The sequence below is a fragment of the Puntigrus tetrazona genome, chromosome 7 (genome assembly GCF_018831695.1).
Source record: "Puntigrus tetrazona isolate hp1 chromosome 7, ASM1883169v1, whole genome shotgun sequence".
Classification (NCBI taxonomy): Eukaryota; Metazoa; Chordata; class Actinopteri; order Cypriniformes; family Cyprinidae; genus Puntigrus; species Puntigrus tetrazona.
Window position 1 is genome coordinate 27305078 of NC_056705.1, and position 24336 is coordinate 27329413.

Below are 24336 nucleotides of genomic sequence, written 5' to 3' on the forward strand. Positions count from 1 at the left end.
GCCCAGGTACATAATATTTATGTGGCAGAATATCCAATGCTTTTGACCTAAAGAAGAAAATTTGAAGCTGCAGATCTCATTTAGCCAATTCTTTGAGTTTGAGTCAATTCTTTCAGGCCTTTACAAGATTTGAAGACTAATCGCTTAGTCTCATGCACATTTTTATTTCTGACAGCACATTTTGAATTTCTTAGTTTATGCCAAAATTATTTAAAGAAAAGCGGAAATATTAACATGTTTATTAATATTGTTAAAGACAACGTTCTTACAAAAGATAAAAATACTCAATATTTGCACAACTTTACAATTCTATTCAAATTTGGTTGACAAATAAAATGGAGTTATAAAATATATAAACCGCAGCGTAAAGTGTAGAGCAACTGCAGTGCAAACAGGTCAACTGATTGAGCAGCTCTACCGCGCTTATTCTACACTTTTACAGTGAGAACTAAAAAAAGGATAATAGTTTCAATTCATTTCTAATTTACAGCAGAGTTTCTGGCAGACGAATAAATCAAGATTATTTAAAAAAAAGACAGCTTTTGTCAGCTTACCCCCAAAAAAGGAAAAAAAAAAAAAAAGTTGACCTTTTTCCATTACAGATCAGTGCTGTACATGTGCTAGAAGGCAGAAAGGTTGAATAAAGGATAGGTTTTACTCATCCAGATTACCAAAGACGAGGAATAACAGTAAAAGACAGTATATTTCATTGTCAATCAAGACATGCATGTTAAAATACAAGAATGGTCAGTGGTTGAAACTTATATTTTTAGTAAAAATTTGACTCTGTCAAATTTTTCCAGACGTGTTAATGGTTCTTGGGATTATGTAATATTTTGACAGTCTGACATTACAAAATCTGTTGTTCCAAATCTGTATTAGTTTCTTTCAGCTGTTGAACACAAAAAAAGATATTTAGAAGAATGTCGGTGACCCAAAAGTTGATCGTAGCCATTGACTTTGTATCGAAACAAATACCTCGAAAGTCAACTGTTTGGTTACCAACATTCTTCGAAGTTTCTTTTGGTTGAGATCAACTTAAATTTTCAAACGAAACCAAAACGGTGACATTGATGCAATAAAATACAAAGCATTACAGAGGCTAATGTATACTGAAACAAAACATCACCTACAACCAGCAGAAACACTTGAGGTGAAACCAGTGCAGAGAGAGGCAGCCTTCAGCCCGTCCACTAATCATCACAGCCCAGCAGCTCCATACGTACAGTTATGCGCTCATGCCACTCCCAGGGCAGGAACCGCACAAATCGAGCAAAGAACGGAGGCTCAAACAAATTCTTTTTGTGTGCGTTGTTGTCTATGTTGCCTTGGAAAATCTGCAGAAAGAGAAAACGAAAAACATTTCAATTAGTCAGATGAAATGACTATAACTGAATGGAAGACCTATGTGCTTTGAGGCCTTTGTTACATGCACAGAAGAACTAAAGCTGACTTAGTAGCTTGATAATTCTTTAATTTCCTCCGAGTATCTAGATGCCAGTGTCTAGAGCTTGAAGTTAATACAGAGAGATTTACTGTACCCCGTAAACAAAACCATGTGATATTGCACCCTACACCCAAAAAAAAAATAAAACACTTTTTTTTTAAAGAAGTCAATTATTTTATTCAGCAAGGATACATTAAGTGGTTCTTTGCATGTTGTTACAAAAATATACATTTTAAATAAATACTGTCCTTTTGAACCTTCTTTTCAGTAAATCCTGAAAAATTTTTTATTACAGTTTAAGCAGCACACGATTTCTGAAGGATCCCATCTTTCTGAATACTGTTGAAAATTCAGCTTGCGATCCGAGGAATAAATTATACTTTAAAATGTACTGAAAAAGTTATTTTAAAATTGCAATATTATATCAAATATTTTCACCGTTTCTATTTTTGACCAGCTTTGTCAAGCATTAGATACTGAAAAACATTAAAACAATCTTTCATACAATCTCTTCCCTACTGACTCCAAGCTTTTGAACAGTAGTGTATGTTTAAAATAAAGAAGTTGTCATTGCTGTAACCTTCTCTGTTCTTGTTATTTGATCCTTCACGATGCTCCAAGATAGTCCGTCATCACTATAAGCGATCTTAAAGGCTGAAACAAACTGCACTACTCCGAAGTCTTTTGCTCCCTGAGTGATGATGCCTGTAACTCTTTTAGGTTTCTCCAAATCCAGCTGTGACATTAAAACATAAGACACAAACATGCAGTCCACAATTAACAAAATAATTGCAGGTAAGTGAAACAGGTTAGTGAAACTGACTAACTTAGAGTGTTATTGTCTATTGATAGGTCTATGCATGTCATTTTGTGACATTTAAATCATAACGAGTTCAAGGACTATTGGCATTATTTGACAGTTTTGTTTAAAACAATTAGACGACATCTCACAGCCTCACCTGGAGCCACTCTGAGCGGTTGTTGTTCGCTGCAGCCCAAGCGTTAGTCTTGCCTTGTTTGTCCAGGCGAGCATAAAAGGGATACCAGGTGAAGGCATCAATACCCCAGGTGCGGAAGCTGCTAGATGCTGTCAGCTGCACATCAGAGATGAGACGGGATTTCATGCCCAGCGGATCGGTGCAACCAATTGTGCTGGAGTGCACTGTTATGTTAGGGAGAATAAGAGTGTTAAATGGCTAAGAGTATATATATATATATATATATATATATATATATATATATATATATATATATATATATATATATATATATATATATATATATATATATATATATATATATATATATATACACACACACACACAGACACGATTCATAGTTAATTCAACTGAAATTACCATTAAGTTCACAGCCCACAAGTTCCATCCGGAGAGTACATGCTTTACGGCACACAACAGGAATGATTCGAACGTACTGGGCCACAATGGGAGGGTCAAACATGTTTGTCTTAGTTCCATCGTTATCTGTATTTCCCACAAACACCTGAAAAAATTAAGGGTCATGAGATATATATATAGACACATATACGTTTAGCACATAATGAAGAGACCCAAAAATGAAATTTCTGTCATTAATTACTCACCCTGTAAGTTTCTTTGTTCATCTTCAATACAAATTAACATTTTTTGATGAAATTCAAGAGCTTTCTGAGCCTGCATAGACACCAATGACTCCAACAATTTATTATCTCCCGTGTACCTCCAATAAGTATTCTTGTAGTGTCATAAAATTACGGTTGAACCATTGATGGGCTATTTTAATGATGCCCTTACTACCTTTCTGGGTCTTGAAACTTTCATTTTTTGGTTAACTACCCTGTTAACAAAGGACTACAATTTGTACAGATTTGTAATGTTTCTTACCTTGTCTCTTCTCTGGCCCTCAGCTCTGTACGCTCTGTATGATTTTCCATCAAAGCTGGATGCAACCTTGAAAGCCTTAACAAACTCAGCTGTCCCCATGCGGCTGGCTCCTTGCGTTATGATTCCAGTGAGGCGCATCTTCTTCTGCATGTTAACCTAAAACCAAGAAAACCATGGACAGGAAGTGTGCACATCTTTTCAGAAACTGAATCACTTTGTCCTATTCTGAACCTCGTTTAAATGATTTATGTGAGATTAGAAAGTTGTTTTTGTATTATATGCATATAAACCCATATATGACAAACCTCAATCCAGGGGTTCTTGTCTTGGGGTGCGGAGCTCCAGGCATTGACAAGGCCCTGATTGTTGAGGCGTGCGAGCTCGGGTCCCCAGTGCTGCAGCCCTAAAATGCCAGAGTGTACAGAGGAAGCCGAGATCTGGGACTCTACGATTCCACCTTCCTCCATCCCCAACAGAGATGTACAACCTGCACCACAAAATAGTGGAAGTACCATTAAGTCTACATCATGTTGTCTTGTCCGGTTTACTTCTTCTTGGTTTATTATAGTCACTAAGCGGCTATACCTCAGATACTTTGGATTTGTAACAAAACACTCCATAAGGCACCCTAAAATGTCTGTTATGGCATTCGAAACTGAAATTAAACACTGCCACCAGAAAAACTTACGTAGATGGCATTGCTTCCCAACATATGGAGAAGGGCAGTGGCAGGTGTAGTCCCCGTCCAGATCACGACACAGGCCTCCATTCTTACAAGGCTGGATTGCACAGTCATTCACATCTGTGTGAGAACACCAAAAATAATACAGTAAGTATACAGTCATTTGGAAATGTAGCAATGGGACTCTCTGCAGAGGAAGGGAGCTGTCGTGTAACTGCAGCTAATGTATGTATAATAATAATAAGTGTGGAGGCTGAGGTGTGGGGTGGCACAATGTTCAGCCTGTGCACTCACACAGGTGGCTGCAGGATCTCTAATACTCCTCAAAGGGCACAAAGAGTTCTGTGTGGAGCACAGGGTGGGATGGGATGGGATGGCCTGCATTTCCAGTAAACTACTGCAGACTGTAACCACAGCACATCTACTGAAATTAAACACTTTGCAGGATGTTTGTTTTTTTTACAATTTTCTTAACGGCAAAGTTAATTTTTCATTACAAAAAACATTTTAATTGCAGTTATTATAAACCTTCACTAGGGGGCAAACTTCTTCTCTCAGTATAAATGATATAACATGTAAGAGGATATATACAATAGAATTTTTCTCTGTTTACATGACCACTCAAAATTTGGGGTGAGTCATTTCATTTGTTTATTAAAGAAATAAAAACACTGATCTACCAATAACGCGTTACATTTATTAAAAGTGACAAAGAAATACATGGTATTATTTATATTTAAATGTTATATATTATACTGCTGTTCTTCTGAATTTTTGATGCATCAAAGAATTATGATGAACAAAAACTACAGTTTCACAGCGTCCATAAAAATATTAAGCAGCACAACTGTTTTCAACATAATAAATGTTTCTTGACCAAGCAAATCAGCTTATTACAATGATTTCTGAAAAAATATGGAGTAATGGCTGTTGAAAATTCAGCTTTATCATCACAGGAATAAAATTACATTATATAAAATATCATTCAAATAAAACAAAATGCCAGTAGTGTTGGACAATATTACTGCTTTTACACTACTTCTGATTCATGCCAATAAATGTAGCCTTGGTAATCAGATGACTTAAAAATAAAAACATTTGAACATCGTATATATTATTCAGTGAGCTGCTTTTTACCTTGTTTGGTCTTGTAAAAGTATTACACAACAGGCCTAGCTGATACATGCAGAAACATTGTGTTTCTTATTCTTTTGTTCAGCTGTAATAGAAAAGAAAACACCATATTCATGCCCCAACAACAGAAGTTGTTTTGCTGCTAAACTGTTAAGAGGATTGAAGAACACAAAAAAACATCATTCTGCTGTATGTCTGGACACACATAGACTCAATCAATCTAGGTCAGATGTGCTGCTGAAGAAGGTGTCTTGAGGACTCAACTTTATACTATTCAATTGCATAATATCCAAGCATCATTTTGAACCAAATAATCAAAGACATAAGAAAAGGGACATAATTAGAAAGCAACATAACAGCCTGCAAAATAATTTGGCCAAGATATTAGATGAAAATATTTTAGTACCTCCATAATCCCCAAATATAAAACCTCTTTGGCTTGATTAAGTCTTGCCTAATGGCACTGAGGCTGTCTGTCAGGAATGTTCCTGGCTGCATTTGAGGGTCTTTTAGTAAGAATGCTATTCTAATACCTGTAAAATCTGTATTTTTTTACTTTTGGATTTTAACTCCTTTGATGCATGAATTATTAAATACCCAAGTAATTCTTCTTTCTTTCTTTTTCCATCAAAACAATAATATAAATATTCCTAATATCCTTTTTAGCTTAAAAAAATAAAATAAAATGTATTACGCTTTAGTCCACTGCAGTTTAGTATTAGAGGGGTTCAGAGGTGTGGTGTATCAGCCGTTTTTAATTTTTCATAAATAGAAACCACACAGCCATATGAAGGGGACAGTTGGTGTGTTCACGCCGTGCCATAATTACCATAATTACTAGATGACACCCTGGACATTCTACTCAGAGCGGTCCTCGCATCCTCGGAATATGAATTTCTATGGCAACACTGTAAACTACTATGGCAACCAGTAACAGACATTATGCAAATACCTTATTAATAAACATACAGTTAGCTTCAATTAACTCTGTGCTAGCTACATTAAATTGTATTTTAGGTCTTTAGTTTCAGAAATAAATCATTAAAATATTAACAGTAATAGCAATTTAAAAAAACCTCACAATGTCAACAAAAAAGGGGTCTATTTTGAAATCACTACTTAACTATGTTTTACTGTTGATGTCCACATGACATTGACATGGTCAAGTTGTTACAACAGTAATTACATAATTCTGACATGAAATGAACACACCTATTCATATAAAATTATGAGCATGGATTCTTTGTTGTAATGGGTTAAAATGGCTTTAATAGATGTGTCCACTGTAGAGGACCTCAGGCAGCAGAGAGTTAAATCATACATGGAAAGGAACTTGTGCGGACTGGAAAACGTTAACAAAGTCTATTTAAAGCTCACTATGGTTACAGCTCTCTTTAACCACTGACTGCTCAACATCCTGGGTGTGTCTGCTGTTTACACCAGTACCATTGTATATCCAGAATATTTGTAAGCATGGGATCAATGAAACAAAGTGGAACAAATGAAACAGCAGGCAGTAACTAAAATCTAGCCTCTCTTCTGTGGGCCTGCAGTCACAAAAAGATTTGTCATAGAGGAAAAGTTTTAACATGAATTAACCACCAAATGCATCATACTCCACATATTTCATAACTTCACAACTCTATCATTTTGTGTGGAAGTTGCTCGTTTTCCTAAAACGGGACAAAGAACTGGTATTATATTTACACTGAATTTACAAATGCTTTTTAATGAATAAAAGGCACAATGTGTGATTGTTCGGTTTTGTTCTAATATATGTATAAATGTCCCTCTAAACGCTTCGGCTGGACATCATGTAGTTTTAATCAGTGCAACAGATCTGATCTAAATCTGAAAAAAAAGTGATACAAAAACTTACTGATATGGCAGTGAGCACCTTCGAACCCAGGTTGGCATTTGCACACATACTCATTAAAAACGTCTCCTCTTCTGGAGTTAGAGATCACCTCACACGTACCATCGTTTTTACATGGGTTTGGACTACAAGGACCTGCAGTGAAAAACAGTTGAAAAAAAGTTCTGATGTGAATAGATCGAGACTAGCTCCATCGGTGCTAGAGAGACCAGCGTCAATCAAAACCAAAAGCAAGTTTTAGCTTCAAAGGCTTCTATGTATAACATGCTTTTGCTAGTGATGAGGGATGCAGCTAATTACAGACATATCTGTAACACATTTTTCTTTTTAAGTAGAATCTTGCTCAAAATGAGAACGTTTTTGTTCAGTGAGTTATGCACGCTCATGAATCATCTCATAGCAACAAAGTGTTAACCTGAAGTGGAGAGAGCTCATTAATTATAACAGAACTATTTGTGAGATTGCAGTGAACTAAGGTGAGTGTCAGCTTTTTAGGGATTATAAAGGGAGCACTCTTTGCACGCTCTCGTATTTGCAACGAGCTACACAGTGATATCATAACAGATGTGCATTAAGTCTAGAACACCCTCGCTAGTTTCAGAAGCACCCTCAGTGACTTGATCCTGGAAAAAAGCCTACTTGAGAACTTGAATTGTTCTTCCTAGACAGCAATGAGGTTCCCATGTCTCATATTTTTATTCTAAAAAAAGAAGAAATATAATATGTCTCCGCGTTTCAGGAGAAAAAAAAAATGTAACCGTGTTGCCAAAAAAAATCATTTTTAAGCATTTTACTCATTTCTATGCTAGTCACAAAGTTGATAATCAAATTAAACAACTGAGAACCTCATTAAGTAAGCTGTGAAAGAGCAAGCTCTGAGCAGTAAGGCTTTCCACTGGGAACAGGCTGATCCATATAAACCTAATCTGAAATTCAAATGAGCATTAAACCAGGAAAATTCAGGCAAACAACATTTCTGACCATTCTCAGTGGCATTGCACGTATCTCCAGCAAATCCTTCGGCACAGATGCAGAAGAAGGGTTCTTCTCCGATGCCGGTCACACACGTCCCTCCATTATGACACAGGTTCACCTTGCAGTAATCTCCTATAGAGACGCACATAAGCGGGAGTGAATGGAATTACAAAGATTAGACTGGAATTAGATCTCATTTTATAATTCGGCAACAGACAGAGTGGTCCTGCATATTAAGCTTCAAGAGATACAAAGGAGTAAAGAGGGAAAAAAACGCTTTTCACGCTTCTCAACAGGATCAGGAGAGTACAAAAGATAAGAGATGTGAGCAGCATAGCCAATGCACATGGTTAACTTTCAAAAAACAGATGTATACTTCTCAAGAGTAGGAAAGGCTGTGTTATATTTCTAGCTAACGTGAAAAAGAGTATGTGTATGAGTGCAGCACAAAACATATCCAAAACAATCAGATAGATGGCAAACATTAACACAAAACGTCCACCTAATTAAATGCTGATCATGTTTTGTTTGGGAAGCATCAGCATTCATTGCGCTTCATTCTGGCTGACCGACATGATAGAAAAGGCTTGACCAGAACGTAAGAACGTGAAATGATCTTAGGTGCACGAGTGAAACGTTACACAATGCGCTTCATTGAAAGGCTGGGAGATTTGTGCCATGTTTACCCCCTGAGCTCATTAAGATTAGATGTAGAGGTTAAGACGGGGTTCTTCGACTATGCTTGAGCAGCAAATTAAAGGCACTTTTTTCTATATAAAAATACTACACTTTCCTAATCCAAAAGTTTGTATCTTGTGGGTCATACAATCCAGTCGAGCGCAAATCTCTTTCTACCTCTTTGCAGTGGATTAGATTTGTTCTGTCCTCACAACGGACCGGACATCTCATTCAGTCAGTTTACACTTATTGAGATCAACCTACATTAAATCCTTATGCGTTGCATTTAACAGGATAATACAACGGTTTCAAAAAAAGAAGAAAGAAAACTATTATTGTAACAAATGTTTTCAAATAATAATATTAATAATAAACTACCAGTTTGTTCATTTAACAATACAGCTGCCTTTTGTAAAAGAAGGTCTAAACTAGACAGAGAGGAAGATACACTGCATGAAGTACAAATCTGTGAAAGGTTCAACATCCACAAATAAACTCCTTCCCACAATTACAAACATTCACCATATAAATATTGTAACACTAGCATCCCTTGTGTTCCCCGTCTTATATATTTATATAACTTATTAAAAGATGACTGTACTATTGTCAAAAGTAAAAAAACAAAACAAAACAATTTAACTACAGTGAAACAGTGACACCCTTTTGTGACAATACTTTTAGGAAGTTTGAACTGGAAAAAAACAAGTACTTAGAATATAAGATGTTACTCACCGTTCACGGTACAAATGCTGCAAATGACTAAACTGACAAAAACTACTGGCCAGGACCGAGTGGGCACCCCGGTCTTCATGTTTGTGCTCCGCTGTCTGTTTGTTTCTTGAAGTCCTGGAGCGCTTTCTTACCGCTAGCTCTCCTGACGTCATCCTCAAACGTGGAGCGGCGCGGGGCGCGCGCACTCCTCACGCGCGCGCTTATTTCAAGATCTGCCGCGAGCGCTGTGTCACGCGACTGACGTAACGAATCGATACCATCGATAGCCCGCGCTATAAAAATGGTCACGCCGGCAGTAGTATGTGGGCGTGTTTGTTTAATTGTAAAGTTGTTTGCACTGCACTACGCATCACTTTGGGTAATCAATTTCAAGTACATTAAAAACTTCGAATACTGGCCAGTTCAGTAATCGTATTGTCCCCAACAGAAGTCATCAGTAAACACCCTATGGGGGTGGTATGAACACGCTTTGTTTTTCGTAAAGAAAATTACACAGCAGGTAGAAGGTCCACTCAGCCTCCACTTCCGTGTTGGGCGCGCTGTAAAGCACGTGATCCTTTTTTTTGACGCGCTCCGATTATTTACTTCCGGCATTTCTCAACATATGTTCTTAGATTGTGAAGGTCAAACCCTAATCATTAATAATAAAAATCCAAGGTATATGATATTGATTTCATATTTAAATAATGCAAACAGCACGCAGTTTTAAAATTGTATAAGTGCAGCGTTTTAGCCATATGCTTGTTGGAGAGTGGGCGGGCTACATTGTCTAGTGCTCTGTTGTTAGAGAAACAGACGGGGGAAAAATCTAGCAAGATTAACGTTGCTGTCCTAAACCGGATTCATTCTGCCATTAATTGAATGCATGTCCCATCGCACAGTCAACTCGATCAAGTTGATAGGTCTGACTAGGAGAATACAAAAATAAAGAAACGGTAAGTCTGGCATATGGCAGTTTGTCATAGATAAACTCGTCATTACGTACGTCCACCGGGTTAGCCATAGCTCACTAAGTAAACACCCACATGTAGATAACAAATCTACATCAGCAGAGCCAGATTCAAAGGTGTTTGCGAGTCGTTTAACGTTACGATCAATGTCTCTTTGCCTGTGTTAAATCACGTGATTTAATCGCGTTTGATAGATACATAGAGGAAGAGGCGGCCACATCATCAGGTTTGTATGCATCGCTATGTGCATTTACATCTGCAACTTTCTAGATAAATAGTTAGTCGTTTTCAAAAAGCGCTGTAAGATCGAAATCGTCTTCTTAATGTGTAATAAGCCGGTGTGATTTCAAAATGAACTTGAATGGGTCAGCCAATGATGCGATGTCTTCAGCCACGTCCGATTTAGAAATATGAATGACTTTTATAATAATTCAGAAACTGGTGTCGTGAGAGTATTGTGCTTACTTGTCAGACATGAAGGCAGGCAGGTAATTAAGTCATTGGATGGTAATTTATCAAGTAACAAAAGCAGGTTATAGCAATAAGGTTATAACAATGATTTTTGTGAACGGCAAGATGACAGCGTGCTACATTCATTTGTACTTTGAGCTGGTCACCTCATGTGTCTTGTATTGAACAATGACGTTCTTTCACAGATTTGTTATCGGTGATTTAGCATGGCAGAAGCTCATCAGGCTGTGGCCTTCCAGTTCACTGTTGGCCCAGATGGCATTGACCTTCAGCTCAGTCATGAGGCCCTTCGTCAAGTCTACCTCTCTGGACTTCACTCCTGGAAGAAGAAATTCATCCGCTTTAAGGTACTGGGATTATGTTTCTTGCAAAAGTGAGAAGTACCTGCTTTTTCAAGATAAAAGGTCAAATGACTATTATTTTTCGTTGTGTCCACAGAATGGGATTTTGAATGGCGTTTACCCAGGGAGTGCACCAGGGTTCATGGTGGTGTTGGCAGGGTATTTGGGAAGAGCTCATTATTTAAAAGTGGACCCTTCGTTAGGCATGTTCGTCAAACTTGGCAGACATGTCCCAGTCAGGTATGTCTGGTTTATTTGGGTTGCATGGTATTTCATAATGGCCATAAGGAAGGATGTTTTTAAACTTTACTTTAGTGTTTAGAGGTTTTTTATAAGACTCTGAATACATTATACTATAAAACCCTGAATACACTATACTAGCACTTTCGTACAGATTGTTGCCGCAGTCTAAACAAGTGCTATCTGCAGTCGGACAGATTTCACAAAGATAGCATGCTCATTGTATACGCAGTTCAGTATATCAGCAGGCATCCTGGTACCTTTCACCTACTGAATGCTATGAATTCTATGGAAGCTTATTTCTGCCACTTAATAAAAAAAACAACTTTCTGACCTTTTTCTCAGATTTATAAAATCAGAGTTGTGAGATATAAACTCATAGTTATGAGGTATCAAGTCAGAATAGTGTGATATGAACAAAGTTATGAGAAAGAAAGACAGAATTGTGAGATGTAAATCTTGTAATATTGACTTCATCCTGAGAAATGCAAGTCTTTATCTCACAATTCTGAATTTATAACACTCAAAAACATCTGAACTGCGAGATGCAAACTTGCAGTTGCGCAAATGCAACGGTTGTTTTATTCGAAACAAGCTTTGGTAATATTTAGACATACTTCACTTTTCACACACATCTTTTTGGCCTGGTGAATAGCATTATTATATAAGTTATTGTTTTATATCATATTGGTAGTAGGCATATTTGGAAGCAGCTTATTATTCCATCCAGTTTGGGTATGTCAAACAAGTTAAAATATGATTTTGAGACTATTTTAGAACGAGAAAGTCAAGTTTGGATGAATTGCAAGTCTGGTAGTGTGATTCTCAGTTGTTTACCGTATGATACCGTTTTTCTCTGGAACCATTGACAAAGTCGGCAAATGTATGATGCCTAGCACATTCCAGCTTTTATGCTTTTCTTTGCAGCAGGTACATGTCAACACAAAAGCAGATGTTAGTTGGGGGTGTCATGGTGGGCACAGGTCTGTGGATTGCCGTCATATTCAGCATGAGAACTGTTCTGAAAGGTTTGCTTTCCTGGCACGGCTGGATGTTTGCTCCCCATGGCAAAATGACCTGGCAAATTCGACTATGGCTGGTGTGTATTTGTGATAACTGTTTACTGGGACAGTTTAATCTTGCTATTCTTGGCTCTCTTCTTGCTCGTTTTGAACTTTTCTGTTTGTTGTTCTCCGTCATTGCAGGTGCTAGTGAAGATTTTTTCTGGCATGCAAACACCGATGCTGAACAGTTTTCAGAACTCTCTCCCTCATTTACCTGTGCCATCTGTGAAGGACACCATGAGAAGAGTAAGTTATTCGTCATTACAACCTGATCAGAGCTCTTCCTCAGTTTAATATTGTTTTTATTACAGATAATTTATTCTGTTAAATTAAAGTCAGATTGGTGAGACAGGAATAGCTGCCCTCCATTTAGTCTTTCAATGTGAATTTTGGTCACTTGTTTTCAGAGTTAACTTGCTCAGGTGATTATCTACTGATTTTAGAGGTAGGTTGCACAGCGTGGATGAAGTGAATTAACTTACTAAAACATGCACGGTGTTTGAAAATGGTACTATAAAAAAATAGCTTAGTTTTGAGTTGAACTTATAAAGCTGGCATTCATTAGGGATATGCTTGCATTTAAGTTAATACACATTTTTAACCACCCTGGCAGTGAGATTTTGCTTTTAGGTATGAATTTTAGCTGTGCTTTCTTGTTTTCTTGAAATGCTGGACCTGTAGTATCTTGAGTCAGTTCAACCACTGCTGAGCGATGAGGAACACCAACGAATGCAGAGTCTTGCACTCGATTTTGAGAAGAACCTTGGACCCAAACTTCAGTGGTACCTCAAGCTGAAGTCTTGGTGGGCCACCAATTATGTAAGTAAATCAATGATATTTTAATGGGGAACTGAAGCGAAGGAGTTTCTTCTATTATGTTGAAGATTTCGGTAACACTATATTTTAAGCCATGGATAAGGTGTACTGTACAGATACACATGAAGTACACTTAAATACTTATGAAGTCTTGATACACTTTATTTTAAGTTGCTTATGTCTGTGTACTTGAATTTATTTTTAAGTTGTATAAAGTCTGCAACGCGTATATGACAATCATTTGGTTGCATAAGTAGCTGTATAACAGACTCTGTCTGTAACAGTAGCAGCCCATTATATCTACATAAACATTCTAAACTGTAAGTACAAACTGTTCCATAACGTACTTATATGGTAAGAACAGTTCATGTAAGTACAATGGCTACTACTAAGTAATTACTCCTGTATTATGGACACCTTAAAATAAAGTGTTACCACATTTTTTTATTATGTTGTTTTATTTCATCCTTTATGCATCAAAGGGATGCAAACTACATGGCTTTTGGCAAAGTTTGCAAAAATTTTCAATATTTGTACATTTCTGTGAAGTATTTGAAAAATTCTAATTCACAACTATACTATAATGTATGTATTAATATATAATACTAATAATTTTCCAAGCTTATTCATTTATAAACATTACCATTCAAAAGCTTGAGATCAGTATTCATTTATTTATTCACTTTTTTCTGGGGATCCATTGAATTGATCAAAAGTGAAAGTTATATATATATATATATATATATATATATATATATATATATATATATATATATATATATATATATATATATATATATATATATATATATATATATATATATATATATACACAAACATAAATATAATATGTGTGTGTGTGTGTATATGTATGTATGTATGTATGTATGTATGTATAGGTTTGTGTATTTTTATTTATTTAAATAAATGCTGTTCTTTTGACCTTTAAACTTCCCGAAAAAAGTATTATGGGTACCTCAAATATTGAGCAGCAATATCGTTTTCAAGTATGATGATATTTTATTTTTGAGCTTTAGATTTGAAAATAATTGGGTTACACTTTTTTAAGGGTGTAATTGTTAGTTTAATTATACATTTAAGTACCAAGCAACATTAATTACCAAGTTACTATAGGGTTAGGGTTAGAAATAGGTGTGGTCCTGGGTTAGTGGCGTGTAATTATGCATAATTTACTGTTATTACTATATGCACGTAACATGTAACAAGGACACTGTAAACAGTATTTTTCAACTTCAGTTTTGGGGACCCACTGAACATAATGGGATCCTAGAAATGAACCGTTTAACAGGACTGACTGCTTTATCCTTTGCACCTCTGAGCTTGCGTCACTGTGTGTTTCAGGTCAGTGACTGGTGGGAAGAGTATATCTACTTGAGAGGTCGTGGGCCAATCATGGTTAACAGCAACTATTATGTTATGGTAAAGAAATAGTATTTACCAGCTTCATATGCATGTGCAGCTGCAAGGTGCAGTATGTTACCTAGGTATATAATAGTCTGCTAGATCATTTCAGCTGCATATTTTGTAGCAGTATGCAGAATTTGACTAGATCGTATTTTTGTTCAAGTCTCAATTAGATTATACATGCATTTTTGGTTTCTGAAACTTTTTGTCTTCCAAACAGGACTTTCTTTATGCATTTCCCACACATCTGCAATCAGCAAGAGCCGGCAACGTCATTCATGCAATCATGCTTTACAGGAGGAAGCTGGACCGGGCTCAAATCAAACCGGTTAGAAAAACTACCACATTTCTACCGCGTCTTTACTATAAAGAAAACGGTATATAATTTGTAGTTTTTGTAAGTAAACAGTTAGATTAATGAGTCTGTTTGCCATTTTGCCCCATAACAGAGAAATGAAAAAAGAATTACAGCTTTAGACTTTAATGGCCCAACACCATAACCTCTGCCCTCAATCACAAATGAATTATTAGCCTCAACTAACCATAGGCCTGTTACTAAGGTGATTGATATAGTTAGCTAATTCTGTTAATGTTTCTATATTTCATGCCTCCTGATCACATGGTCAAAATGGTGCAGCTTTTTGCGCTAATGAACAGCGTTCCACTCTGTTCTGCCCAGTGGGAGCGGCTATTTAATACATGCCGCGTCCCAGGCCAGGAGACGGGTAAGAATAGCCAGTCTGTGCACCATAGACCAGCTTGTGCCTACTTCACTGGTCATGTGTCATCAGTTAATTTCGATTAGCGGTGTATAATAGACACGTTACTGTATATGTTCATAAGCAGTTCCATTGATAGTTTGTTCTTAATCACAGTAATGCAATGACCAGCTGGTGACACAGGGCTGTGCCGCTCAAAATTTCTCTGCAGTTCATTCCATTTCCTTCCATTTATTTTACATAACGTCATTTTTCCCCAGTCTTCTTAGATCCTAATGGTTGCATAGTTGGTCTAGTAGTGGTTTGTGACCCTTTTCCCATCCGTTGGCATTGTTTGTCACTAGTTCCTCCCTTCATCTTTTATTTGACCTCTTCCTCTCTGCTTCGCAGCTTATGCTTCAAAACACCATCCCTATGTGCTCGTCCCAATATGAGCGCATGTTCAACACCAGTCGCATCCCAGGCATAGAAACAGGTACTGAACTTTGACACGGTCTTTGCCCAAGGAGTTTGTTTTTTGCGGCAGACTCGAGTTACAGGGCAAAGCTGTCCTTGGCGTGCACGACTCAACCGGCAAATGAGAAAGATAACTAGCTTATCATAGCAAGCTTATGATTGCTGATGGAAATACTCCAGAGGCGTGGATTAATTGTTTTGGAAGAATATTGTTGTTGCGTAATGTATTAGGTTAAAGTGTAATGTGCCATACCACGTCTTCGGTTAATATAAACAAAGCCTTTATTTAGCCCTTTATATTGAGAAATGCAATAACCGATTCCTTTAGCGCCACAGATCTGCATTCAACTTCGTGCATGCGTTTTAAAACATTCACATTTATGTTAGCTGAACTCCATTTATTGTACTGAGATGCAGGTCTTGATCTAATTCACACACCCATTCCTGCTCTGTGACTTTGAATAGAGGACCATTCTTTGTGATGTGTGTAATTTTAAAATACTTCCTGCATTTTAAACTTTTCTAGTTTAAAATGCAGAGAGAGACACTTCAGTAGTCATTGGGGGTGTAACAGTCTCAAGTTTTATATACTGTATATCTATAACCGTAACCATACAGCACATGTTGCTATCTGTGCTATTGTATTTATTTGTACTGTTGCCTCTAGTTAGATTTCTTTTTGGTTTACTTTATTCGACAATATAGTTTGTTCTCTAAACATACAAAACATACAAAACTATACCAAAACCGGGATGCAAACTTAACCGTGAGTAGTTTGAAACGTTACACCCCTAATAAGTAATTTGTGGGTTGATATCCCAGTGGGACTGTCTAACAGAGTAAGATGTTTTTAGGAAACCCAAATTACACACTTCAGCGTTAACTTTCACCTCCCTTCCTCCCTTGATCACTTGTTACCCCATTTGTTGTATTTTTTGCATGTATAAATGTTTTGTATACTGCTCAGACCTTTTGGGTCAGAAAGATGAATGTTTTTATGCTTACTGAGGCAGAATGTATTATAAATATAGTAAAACAGCAGCATTGTGTTCTATGGTAATATGTTTCAAAATATTATTTAACATTTTAATCAATTTTAATCAATTATTGCCATATTAGTATACATATTACCACTGTTGAAAGCTGGGCTGCCTAATATTTCTGTTCAAAAGAGCAGCATTTACATGAAATATAAATATCTCTAAAATGATTTCAAATTAATGTTCCGTTTAATGCATTTAATGACCCTGAATGTTTGAAAGGTATACATTTTTCATTTATATTCATTAGAGCTCACTGCCTACGTGCAAAACCTTTTAATACCTTCATGTATAAATGTAGCGTTCGAAGTAGTTGTTCGCCTGTGACTTGTGTTCTTTCGTTCTTTCTTTCCTCCCTCCATCTAACTGTAGACACAGTTCAGCACATGTCTGACAGCAGGCATATTGTGGTGTATCACAGAGGCCGTTACTTTAAAGTATGGATGTTTTATGATGGGCGGTTATTGTTGCCACGGGAGATAGAGCAACAGATGGAAAGGATTCTGGCTGACACCTCAGAGCCGCAGCCTGGAGAGGAAACCCTGGCCGCCCTCACCGCAGGGGACAGGTATTCACAACAATCCCGACAGCAGGAGACGCTACCGTTTTCCTGTCATTCATTTGTCTGGTTTTATGTAACCACGGTAAAGTTTCAGCGTCGTTTTTCTTTTTACATCTTCTATTTTTATACTATTATTTCACTACTTTTTACTAGACAGTCAAAAGTATTTTAGATGGAGTAAAAGCTTGTCTGTATCTGTCTTCCTCAGAGTGCCTTGGGCATGCGCCCGTAATGCCTACCTCAGACACGGCAAGAACAAGAAGTCTCTGGATGCCGTGGAGAAGGCAGCTTTCTTTGTTACACTGGATGACACAGAGCAGCGCTATGATCCAGCAAATCCTGTGGAGACCCTGGACCGTTATGCTAAATCACTTCTCCACGGGAAGTGTTATGACAGGTGAGATACAAACCATAGCATGTGTTAAAAAGGTTTTTGTCAGACTGCACCTCAGAGTAGCTTTTATACAACATGTACTTTTTACCCATCGTTTTCCCTTAGGTGGTTTGATAAGTCCATAAACTTAATTGTCTTCAAGAATGGAACCATGGGCCTTAATGCAGAACACAGCTGGGCTGATGCTCCAATCGTTGGCCACCTCTGGGAGGTACACATGCACACATACGCTAAGATATATATACACACTCCTGAACAAAGCCTTATTTCACGCTGGTGGATTGTGACCAAGTTGTAAGTACTGCTTCAAAATGGCAAAAGACGAAATGGGACCAAGAGACAATAAATAGAAAATACGCAATTTATCAAAAATGGTGCCATGCCATCACAAGTTTAAGACCATAGCCTTAAAAAGTAAAAATCTATATATATTTTGTGTATATGTATATAGCTTCTGAGCACAAAAAAATCTTTTTTCAAATAAGTATTTTTTTTTTACTTTCTGTTCATCACACTGTCCTGACTAAAAGTATTTTTATTGATTTATTTTTATTGACAAATCAGCATATTAGAATATTTTTTTAAGAATTATGTGACGTTGAGGACTGGAATAATGGCTGATAAAAAATACAGCTCTGCCAATACATGAATACATGAATAAATGTATAAAACATGACATAAAAGCAGGGGAGCATAAAAACTTACCAACTTTAAGCTTCCACTGTTTAAATCAGTTGCATTTCACTTTTAGTTTGTATGTATATATCTAAAATGTTAATCCACTCTTCATGTAAATTTTGATGGCATTTTTCATAAAGCAAGTGCTCTCGATGGACCCTGTTAAGCTGGGCTACACGGCAGATGGCCACTGTAAAGGAGAACCTCACCCTAATCTTCCCGGACCTCAAAGACTCCAGTGGAGCATCCCAACTGAGGTCGGTGTGATACACTGCGCAGTAAAAATGCTGACAGCAGCTCAACTTCCTCATCTTGCTTGAGTGGATATGAAGGAACCGGAACATTGATTTGTTTGAAGTTCTTTGTATTTCATTGCAGTGCCAAACTATGATCGCTAACTCTCTGTCTGTGGCCGTGGCTTTGGCTGATGATGTGGACTCGCACATCATCCCCTTCAGTGACTTTGGGAAAGGCCTCATCAAGAAGTGCAAGATCAGTCCTGATGCCTTCATCCAGCTTGCACTGCAGCTGGCCCATTATAGGGTGAACGCTCTTATCACTGAACATCTGAAACGTATATATATGCCTGCTTATCGTTCACTTGAACAGGTAACGTGATGTCTTTGTTTTTTCATTGTACAGGACAAAGGAAAATTCTGCTTGACGTATGAGGCATCTATGACACGTTTATACAGAGAAGGCCGTACAGAAACTGTGCGCTCTTGCACCATGGAATCCTGTGCTTTTGTCCGTGCCATGATCAGCAACAAAACGGTACCATGCCAAAAACATCCCTTAAAGCCTGCAGTGGAGGGCAGTTTGATATGTACTAGTGTTATAGCACTCAAGACTAGACAAGACCAGAGTCACTCTACAAAACTCCTGCACTCTACAAAAGTGTGTGATCTTATAAACTAAAAAATTGAATGACATTTATAAGGATATTAACTTATTAGAAATAAGAATCTGTTTAGGTATTGATTAGAAGTTTATTAGTAAATATTAACAAGCACATTAGCTAGGGTTTCTAGCTATTTGAATATATATGTATCAATCCTTATGTATGTATATATTTGTGTATATATATATATATATATATATATATATATATATATATATATATATATATATATATATATAAATGTTTATTAATGATTTATTAAATAAAGTTATTTAAAAGTCTTATCAACTGATCAGAAACACCTCAATCGAGAATAAATTGACCTAAGAATAAACTTGTTATAAAATTGAGACCAGTCTTGTCCGGTCTGAAGCATTAAGATTAGTTACTATACCAGCACAAAAAAGTACAGTAGGTGTTTATTTCATTTGCATTTGCTTTTTTTTTTACGCTGTAGCAAACGCTTTACAAGTAACATGAGTTATGTAACCAGATAGTTTTTTACATGTAACTAGTAAAGTAACGCATTACTTTTAAATTTGATTTAAAGTTACTTTTTCAAATAAATAAAGCAAGTTCCTTTGTTTTTCTGTTTATTCACTGACACGTCTGCTCTGCTGAAAATTAGGAGTGAGGTGCAGAAGCACTTCCTTTAGCCTTAAGGCTTACGTATTTCACTTGTTGTGAAAAGTCCTTTAAAATTGTCAAAACTAAAACCTTTGGGATTTTCATTGTTAAAAGACAAATATGTAAGCTCCCTTCAGGTGTAAAGTTCGTTCTAAAGTTTCACAATTCATTATAGAAAGTAACCAAGTAACTTTACTAGTCGTATTGTAATGCGTTACTTTTGAGAGTAACTTTCCTCAACGCTGAATGTATCTACTGGCTTTTAAGGTTTGAAAAATGTCACTGTTTTACAGCTTGCTGATTCTTCTCTTGTTATTTTGTAGAGAGAAGAGAAGCTTCGTTTACTAACCCAGGCCGCTGAGAAACACCAGCAGATGTATAGACTGGCCATGACTAGTCAGGGCATTGACCGCCATCTCTTTTGCCTCTACGTAGTGTCTAAGTACCTTGGACAGGACTCCCCATTCCTCCAGGAGGTGGGTTTTAGCATTCTTACTGTGACAAATTAATGATATCGGACATTTTTGCTTTTGAAGACATGAGTGCATTTGCCTTAGGAGTAATGTAGCTGATTCTCTTTAGCAACATTTTTTTTGAATGTAAAACTTCCCACGTGCTGTCTCTTCAGGTGCTGTCAGAGCCTTGGAGACTCTCCACTAGTCAGACTCCTTTTCAGCAGGCGGAGCTGTTTGATCTGGTGAATCACCCAGAGTATGTGACCACCGGAGGAGGCTTTGGACCGGTGAGTCCGCCAAAGATTTCATGACCTGCTAGTGGTAAAATGCTTTGGTAAAATGATTGAATGCAAGGTCTTTCTTTTTTTTAACTGTGGTAGGTGGCAGATGACGGTTATGGTGTGGCCTATGTGATTGTTGGCGAAAAACTCGTCAATTTCCACATCTCTTCCAAGCATTCCAGTCCAGAGACGGTGAGAACACACACAAGCAGAGAATCTGTCCGAAAATACAGAAAATGCGGATGCTTTTTTTATTATCAGTGACAGTGATAAGATATGTTTAATTGAATGCAAATTTCTGAGTATCACTTAAAAATAAAACTGGGTGGAAATGTCAAAATCCACATATGTCCTCAATTAAGGAATATTTGAATTTTATTGATGAAAAGGCATGCACATAAATTCTGATGGAAACGCGTTTACTGAATAAACAACCAAAAACATATGTGACTTCGACTCAACAGAAAACGTGATTGGATAATTGGACTAAGCAGTGGACCAATCACATTGCACACTGCATTTTAAGTCATTCTGAAAGTATGTAATCAAAATAATTTGCTCTAATTACCTCCCAAAACTTTACAACTATACAAAAAGAGCCACAGTGACTTCTTTTTCTTCTGTTTTGTTTTTTCATTTATTGACACTTTGTGCCTGTTTCCCAGAAAGCGATGATTTGATCACTTGAACATAAAAGATCTAAACTATACTTTATTGTCAAAGGTTTTATATGATATCCCATTCATTTGGAATAATAATGTCCCTAGCGTTGTTCTCGAATGCTTGGTGATTTCTTTTTTTAATCTTCTTTTTTCCATCTCGTCTTTCTTCAGGACTCTCATCGCTTTGGAAATAATATCAGGCAAGCAATGCTTGATATGCTGAATCTGTTTCAGCTTGACACAAAGAACCTGAAGTAATTTGACTGGTGAAAGGATTACGCTTTTAATGACTCGTGTCGCCCTAATTATATATAAGCAGTATTGAGAGAAGCTTGAATTTTTTTTTTTTTTTTTTTTTTTTGTGCTTGTGTTGTCTTGTTTGTTTGCATGTGTCTGTGAGATGCAGCATATGAAGGAGAGAAGTAGGCAGGGAGCGTAAGAATCTCATTCTGCTGGTGCCTTAACATACGTCTTAACTGAACAGTTCAGTGCAGGTGATCTGAAGTAAAACTGCATTTCAATGCCACGACTGCTTTTGCTTTCAGTATATATTTTGCTGAGATGTACAGTTTCGTAGATATTTCAATAGATGACTTTCTTTTGACAAGGAGCATAAAAAACGCTTGGCTGAAGTGTTGAGCTTAGAAATCAAGCAGTACGCTGCTTTCCTTTTGCATTCTGATATTTACAGTTGTTCAGATTCAGTATTAAGTAATGAAGGAAAAGATGAGATCGTGCGGGTGACAGGTGTCCGAATTAACAAAAGTGTGCACTCTTTTATGATCTATTTTGCTCGCGCTTTAACCTAATTCTATGGGTTGGTTTTGTGTTGATTCGGTATTGAAAGGTCACCACATTTTAATGTGGGTTGTGTTAACGCTTATCAGAGGCTTTTTCACATTAACTGTAAATGTATTTTTATTTTATGTTATTTCATTTCTTCATCATATTTTATGTTCTGTTTTGAGTGGATTCACTGTAAAAAAAAAAAAATGGGGGAAAAAATATCTCTTGTATTCTAAACTTAGTTATTTATTTTGTACTCCTAATAATGTGTTAATAAGTAATTCATTGGTGTCCTCTCAAATTACATGTACATTTATTTGGAAATTCAGGATAAGCATTAAACATACTATCAACAACAATAATAATGTGAATAATGGAATCTGCTTTTCTCAGTTATTCATGTTTGGTCTGTAATAAAATAGCGCAGACTTTTTTTTTAACAATGAAGGTTCATACAGACAATTTTCTGATAAGATTATTCAGATAAATACATACTTATTTGCTTCATTAAAGAAAAACCTAACACAAACATAACTTACTTTCACAAACAATTTTTATTTTAATTTCATTACATTTCCTATTTTCCACTGATATATAAGTTGCCGCAGTCATTGACTTATTAAAGCCATCGGCTGCATAAATTAAACTCGGTTCCTGTTTAATGTATTAACAGTGCAGTTATGCAGTACAATGTATTTATTGTATTTATGCTATTGCTGCTTTGAGATAGGATACAAGTGTGGTTAATGTCAGGTTTTGTAGTATAGATAGATTTAAGGGGTAGGGTCAACCGTGTAATTAGAAATAAAATTACAGAAATAAATTACAGATGTAATTGCGTGCAGTATTTCTTAAATGTAAGTTCATTTAAAAAAAACAACAACAACTTGTATACACAGTAAGTAAACTGTATTAAATGTGTAAATGTTAACATTAAAGACAGCTTTACAGTATAAAATATAGGTTTATAATACAAAACAATCACAAAATGAATCTCTTAAGACATCAGGAATACAATTTGTGGAAAAAAATATGTTAAGGATGTGGTTTGCTTTGAGCACTTGAATCTATGTCAATAAAAAACAAATATCTGCACTCTTTTTTATTTTTTATTAACATAGCATGCTAAGCAGACATTTTGAGTTACTGATCATTGAAGGCAAAAAGCTGAATTGCTGTGTTGTGACGTGTCGCATAATGATAAATGAAAGAAAACTGTGTTTTTGTCAAATTTACTTTAACCAATGTCATGCTCATTTAAATGATAATACTATGATAAAACAATTCAATGAGGAGCACCACTACCCACATTCTTCAAAATATCTTTTATGTTCAACTGATTTTTTATTTTATTTTATATATACACACACACACAGAGGTAAAAATGACTGTTAATTTTTGTGTCACATTAATGGTAGAACTGTGTAAAATCAGAAAGTGAGAGTAAGAGAGTTATGTGAAGTTTGAAATATGTAATCCTAAACGTAAGCAATATAGAACCATGCTTGTGTGTGTGAAGACTGTTAAAAAAATTAATTGCTGAGAAAACTTACAAAAAAAATGCAGGCTGGTGCATTAAAATGTTTAGGTCTTATGTATTAAAAATGATCTGAAATAACACTGCTTTGTCAATTGATAATTTGTTTTAAACTCATGGAAAATGCCTGACTCAAAATAGATTACAATATGTTTGGGACATTTTTCAGAAAAATAAATGTTTGAACCAGACTAGACTAGGTAACCATAGCAACTGTGGTCTGCTCTAGTACTTTGCAGGCATTTCAGATCATTATATCAGACAAAACACTACTTGTTATTATTTAAAAATCATGAGAAGGAAAAGGAAATGAGAAGAAATAGTATTACATCATATGATGATCAGGTGATGAGGAATTTTTTTCAATCATTTTATGGTACTAATATGTATTCAATAATTATGATCAATTTGTCTAATTCAAATAGCACAAAAGGTGTTTTTAATTTGTAAACAAAAATGTTAATAATTTGTACAGTAATTCAGATGAAAATAGACACTAGGCCTTTAAAATAGAATTTATGAAT

The 24336-nt window shown here is 36.2% G+C and overlaps 2 protein-coding genes across 4 annotated transcripts; one reads left to right on the forward strand and one right to left on the reverse strand.

The window, feature by feature from the left end:
- Positions 1–223: 223 nt before the first annotated feature.
- On the reverse strand, positions 224–9769 carry mfge8a (milk fat globule EGF and factor V/VIII domain containing a). Its single transcript, XM_043245548.1, has 10 exons — positions 9408–9769; positions 8004–8129; positions 7026–7157; positions 4019–4132; positions 3636–3817; positions 3331–3486; positions 2806–2950; positions 2407–2609; positions 2028–2183; positions 224–1337 (listed from the first exon to the last, which is right to left on the reverse strand). The coding sequence occupies exons 1-10, from the start codon at positions 9484–9486 to the stop codon at positions 1194–1196; spliced, it is 1437 nt and encodes a 478-aa protein (XP_043101483.1). The 5' UTR covers positions 9487–9769; the 3' UTR covers positions 224–1193.
- A 256-nt stretch (positions 9770–10025) lies between these two features.
- On the forward strand, positions 10026–22651 carry cpt1aa (carnitine palmitoyltransferase 1Aa (liver)). 3 transcript variants are annotated; one of them, XM_043245535.1, is made up of 19 exons: positions 10026–10342; positions 11014–11175; positions 11267–11409; positions 12337–12508; positions 12615–12719; positions 13155–13292; positions 14652–14729; positions 14935–15042; positions 15352–15439; positions 17302–17497; positions 17700–17888; positions 17991–18096; positions 18704–18820; positions 18942–19106; positions 19206–19337; positions 20415–20567; positions 20720–20833; positions 20927–21019; positions 21661–22651. In XM_043245535.1, exons 2-19 carry the CDS (start codon positions 11035–11037, stop codon positions 21745–21747), a joined length of 2325 nt encoding a protein of 774 aa, XP_043101470.1. In that variant the 5' UTR covers positions 10026–10342; positions 11014–11034; the 3' UTR covers positions 21748–22651. The 3 variants fall into 3 exon arrangements, with proteins under 3 accessions (XP_043101470.1, XP_043101472.1, XP_043101471.1); XM_043245537.1 differs by lacking the exon at positions 15352–15439 and adding an exon at positions 15824–15908 and having other exon boundaries at positions 10038–10342; XM_043245536.1 differs by lacking the exon at positions 10026–10342 and adding an exon at positions 10444–10583.
- The last annotated feature ends 1685 nt before the right edge of the window (positions 22652–24336 follow it).

Excerpts from the sequence above, each read along its gene's own strand:
- mfge8a (XM_043245548.1), bottom strand. The coding sequence starts at position 9,486 with ATGAAGACCGGGGTGCCCACTCGGTCCTGGCCAGTAGTTTTTGTCAGT. Across the intron at positions 7,158-8,003 it reads GTGCAATGCCACTGAGAATG|GTCCTTGTAGTCCAAACCCA; the intron begins GTCAGAAATGTT and ends TTTTCACTGCAG. Across the intron at positions 3,487-3,635 it reads ACAAGAACCCCTGGATTGAG|GTTAACATGCAGAAGAAGAT; the intron begins GTTTGTCATATA and ends TCTTGGTTTTAG.
- cpt1aa (XM_043245535.1), top strand. The coding sequence starts at position 11,035 with ATGGCAGAAGCTCATCAGGCTGTGGCCTTCCAGTTCACTGTTGGCCCA. Across the intron at positions 15,440-17,301 it reads CGTCCCAGGCCAGGAGACGG|ACACAGTTCAGCACATGTCT; the intron begins GTAAGAATAGCC and ends ATCTAACTGTAG. Across the intron at positions 19,338-20,414 it reads CCATGATCAGCAACAAAACG|AGAGAAGAGAAGCTTCGTTT; the intron begins GTACCATGCCAA and ends GTTATTTTGTAG.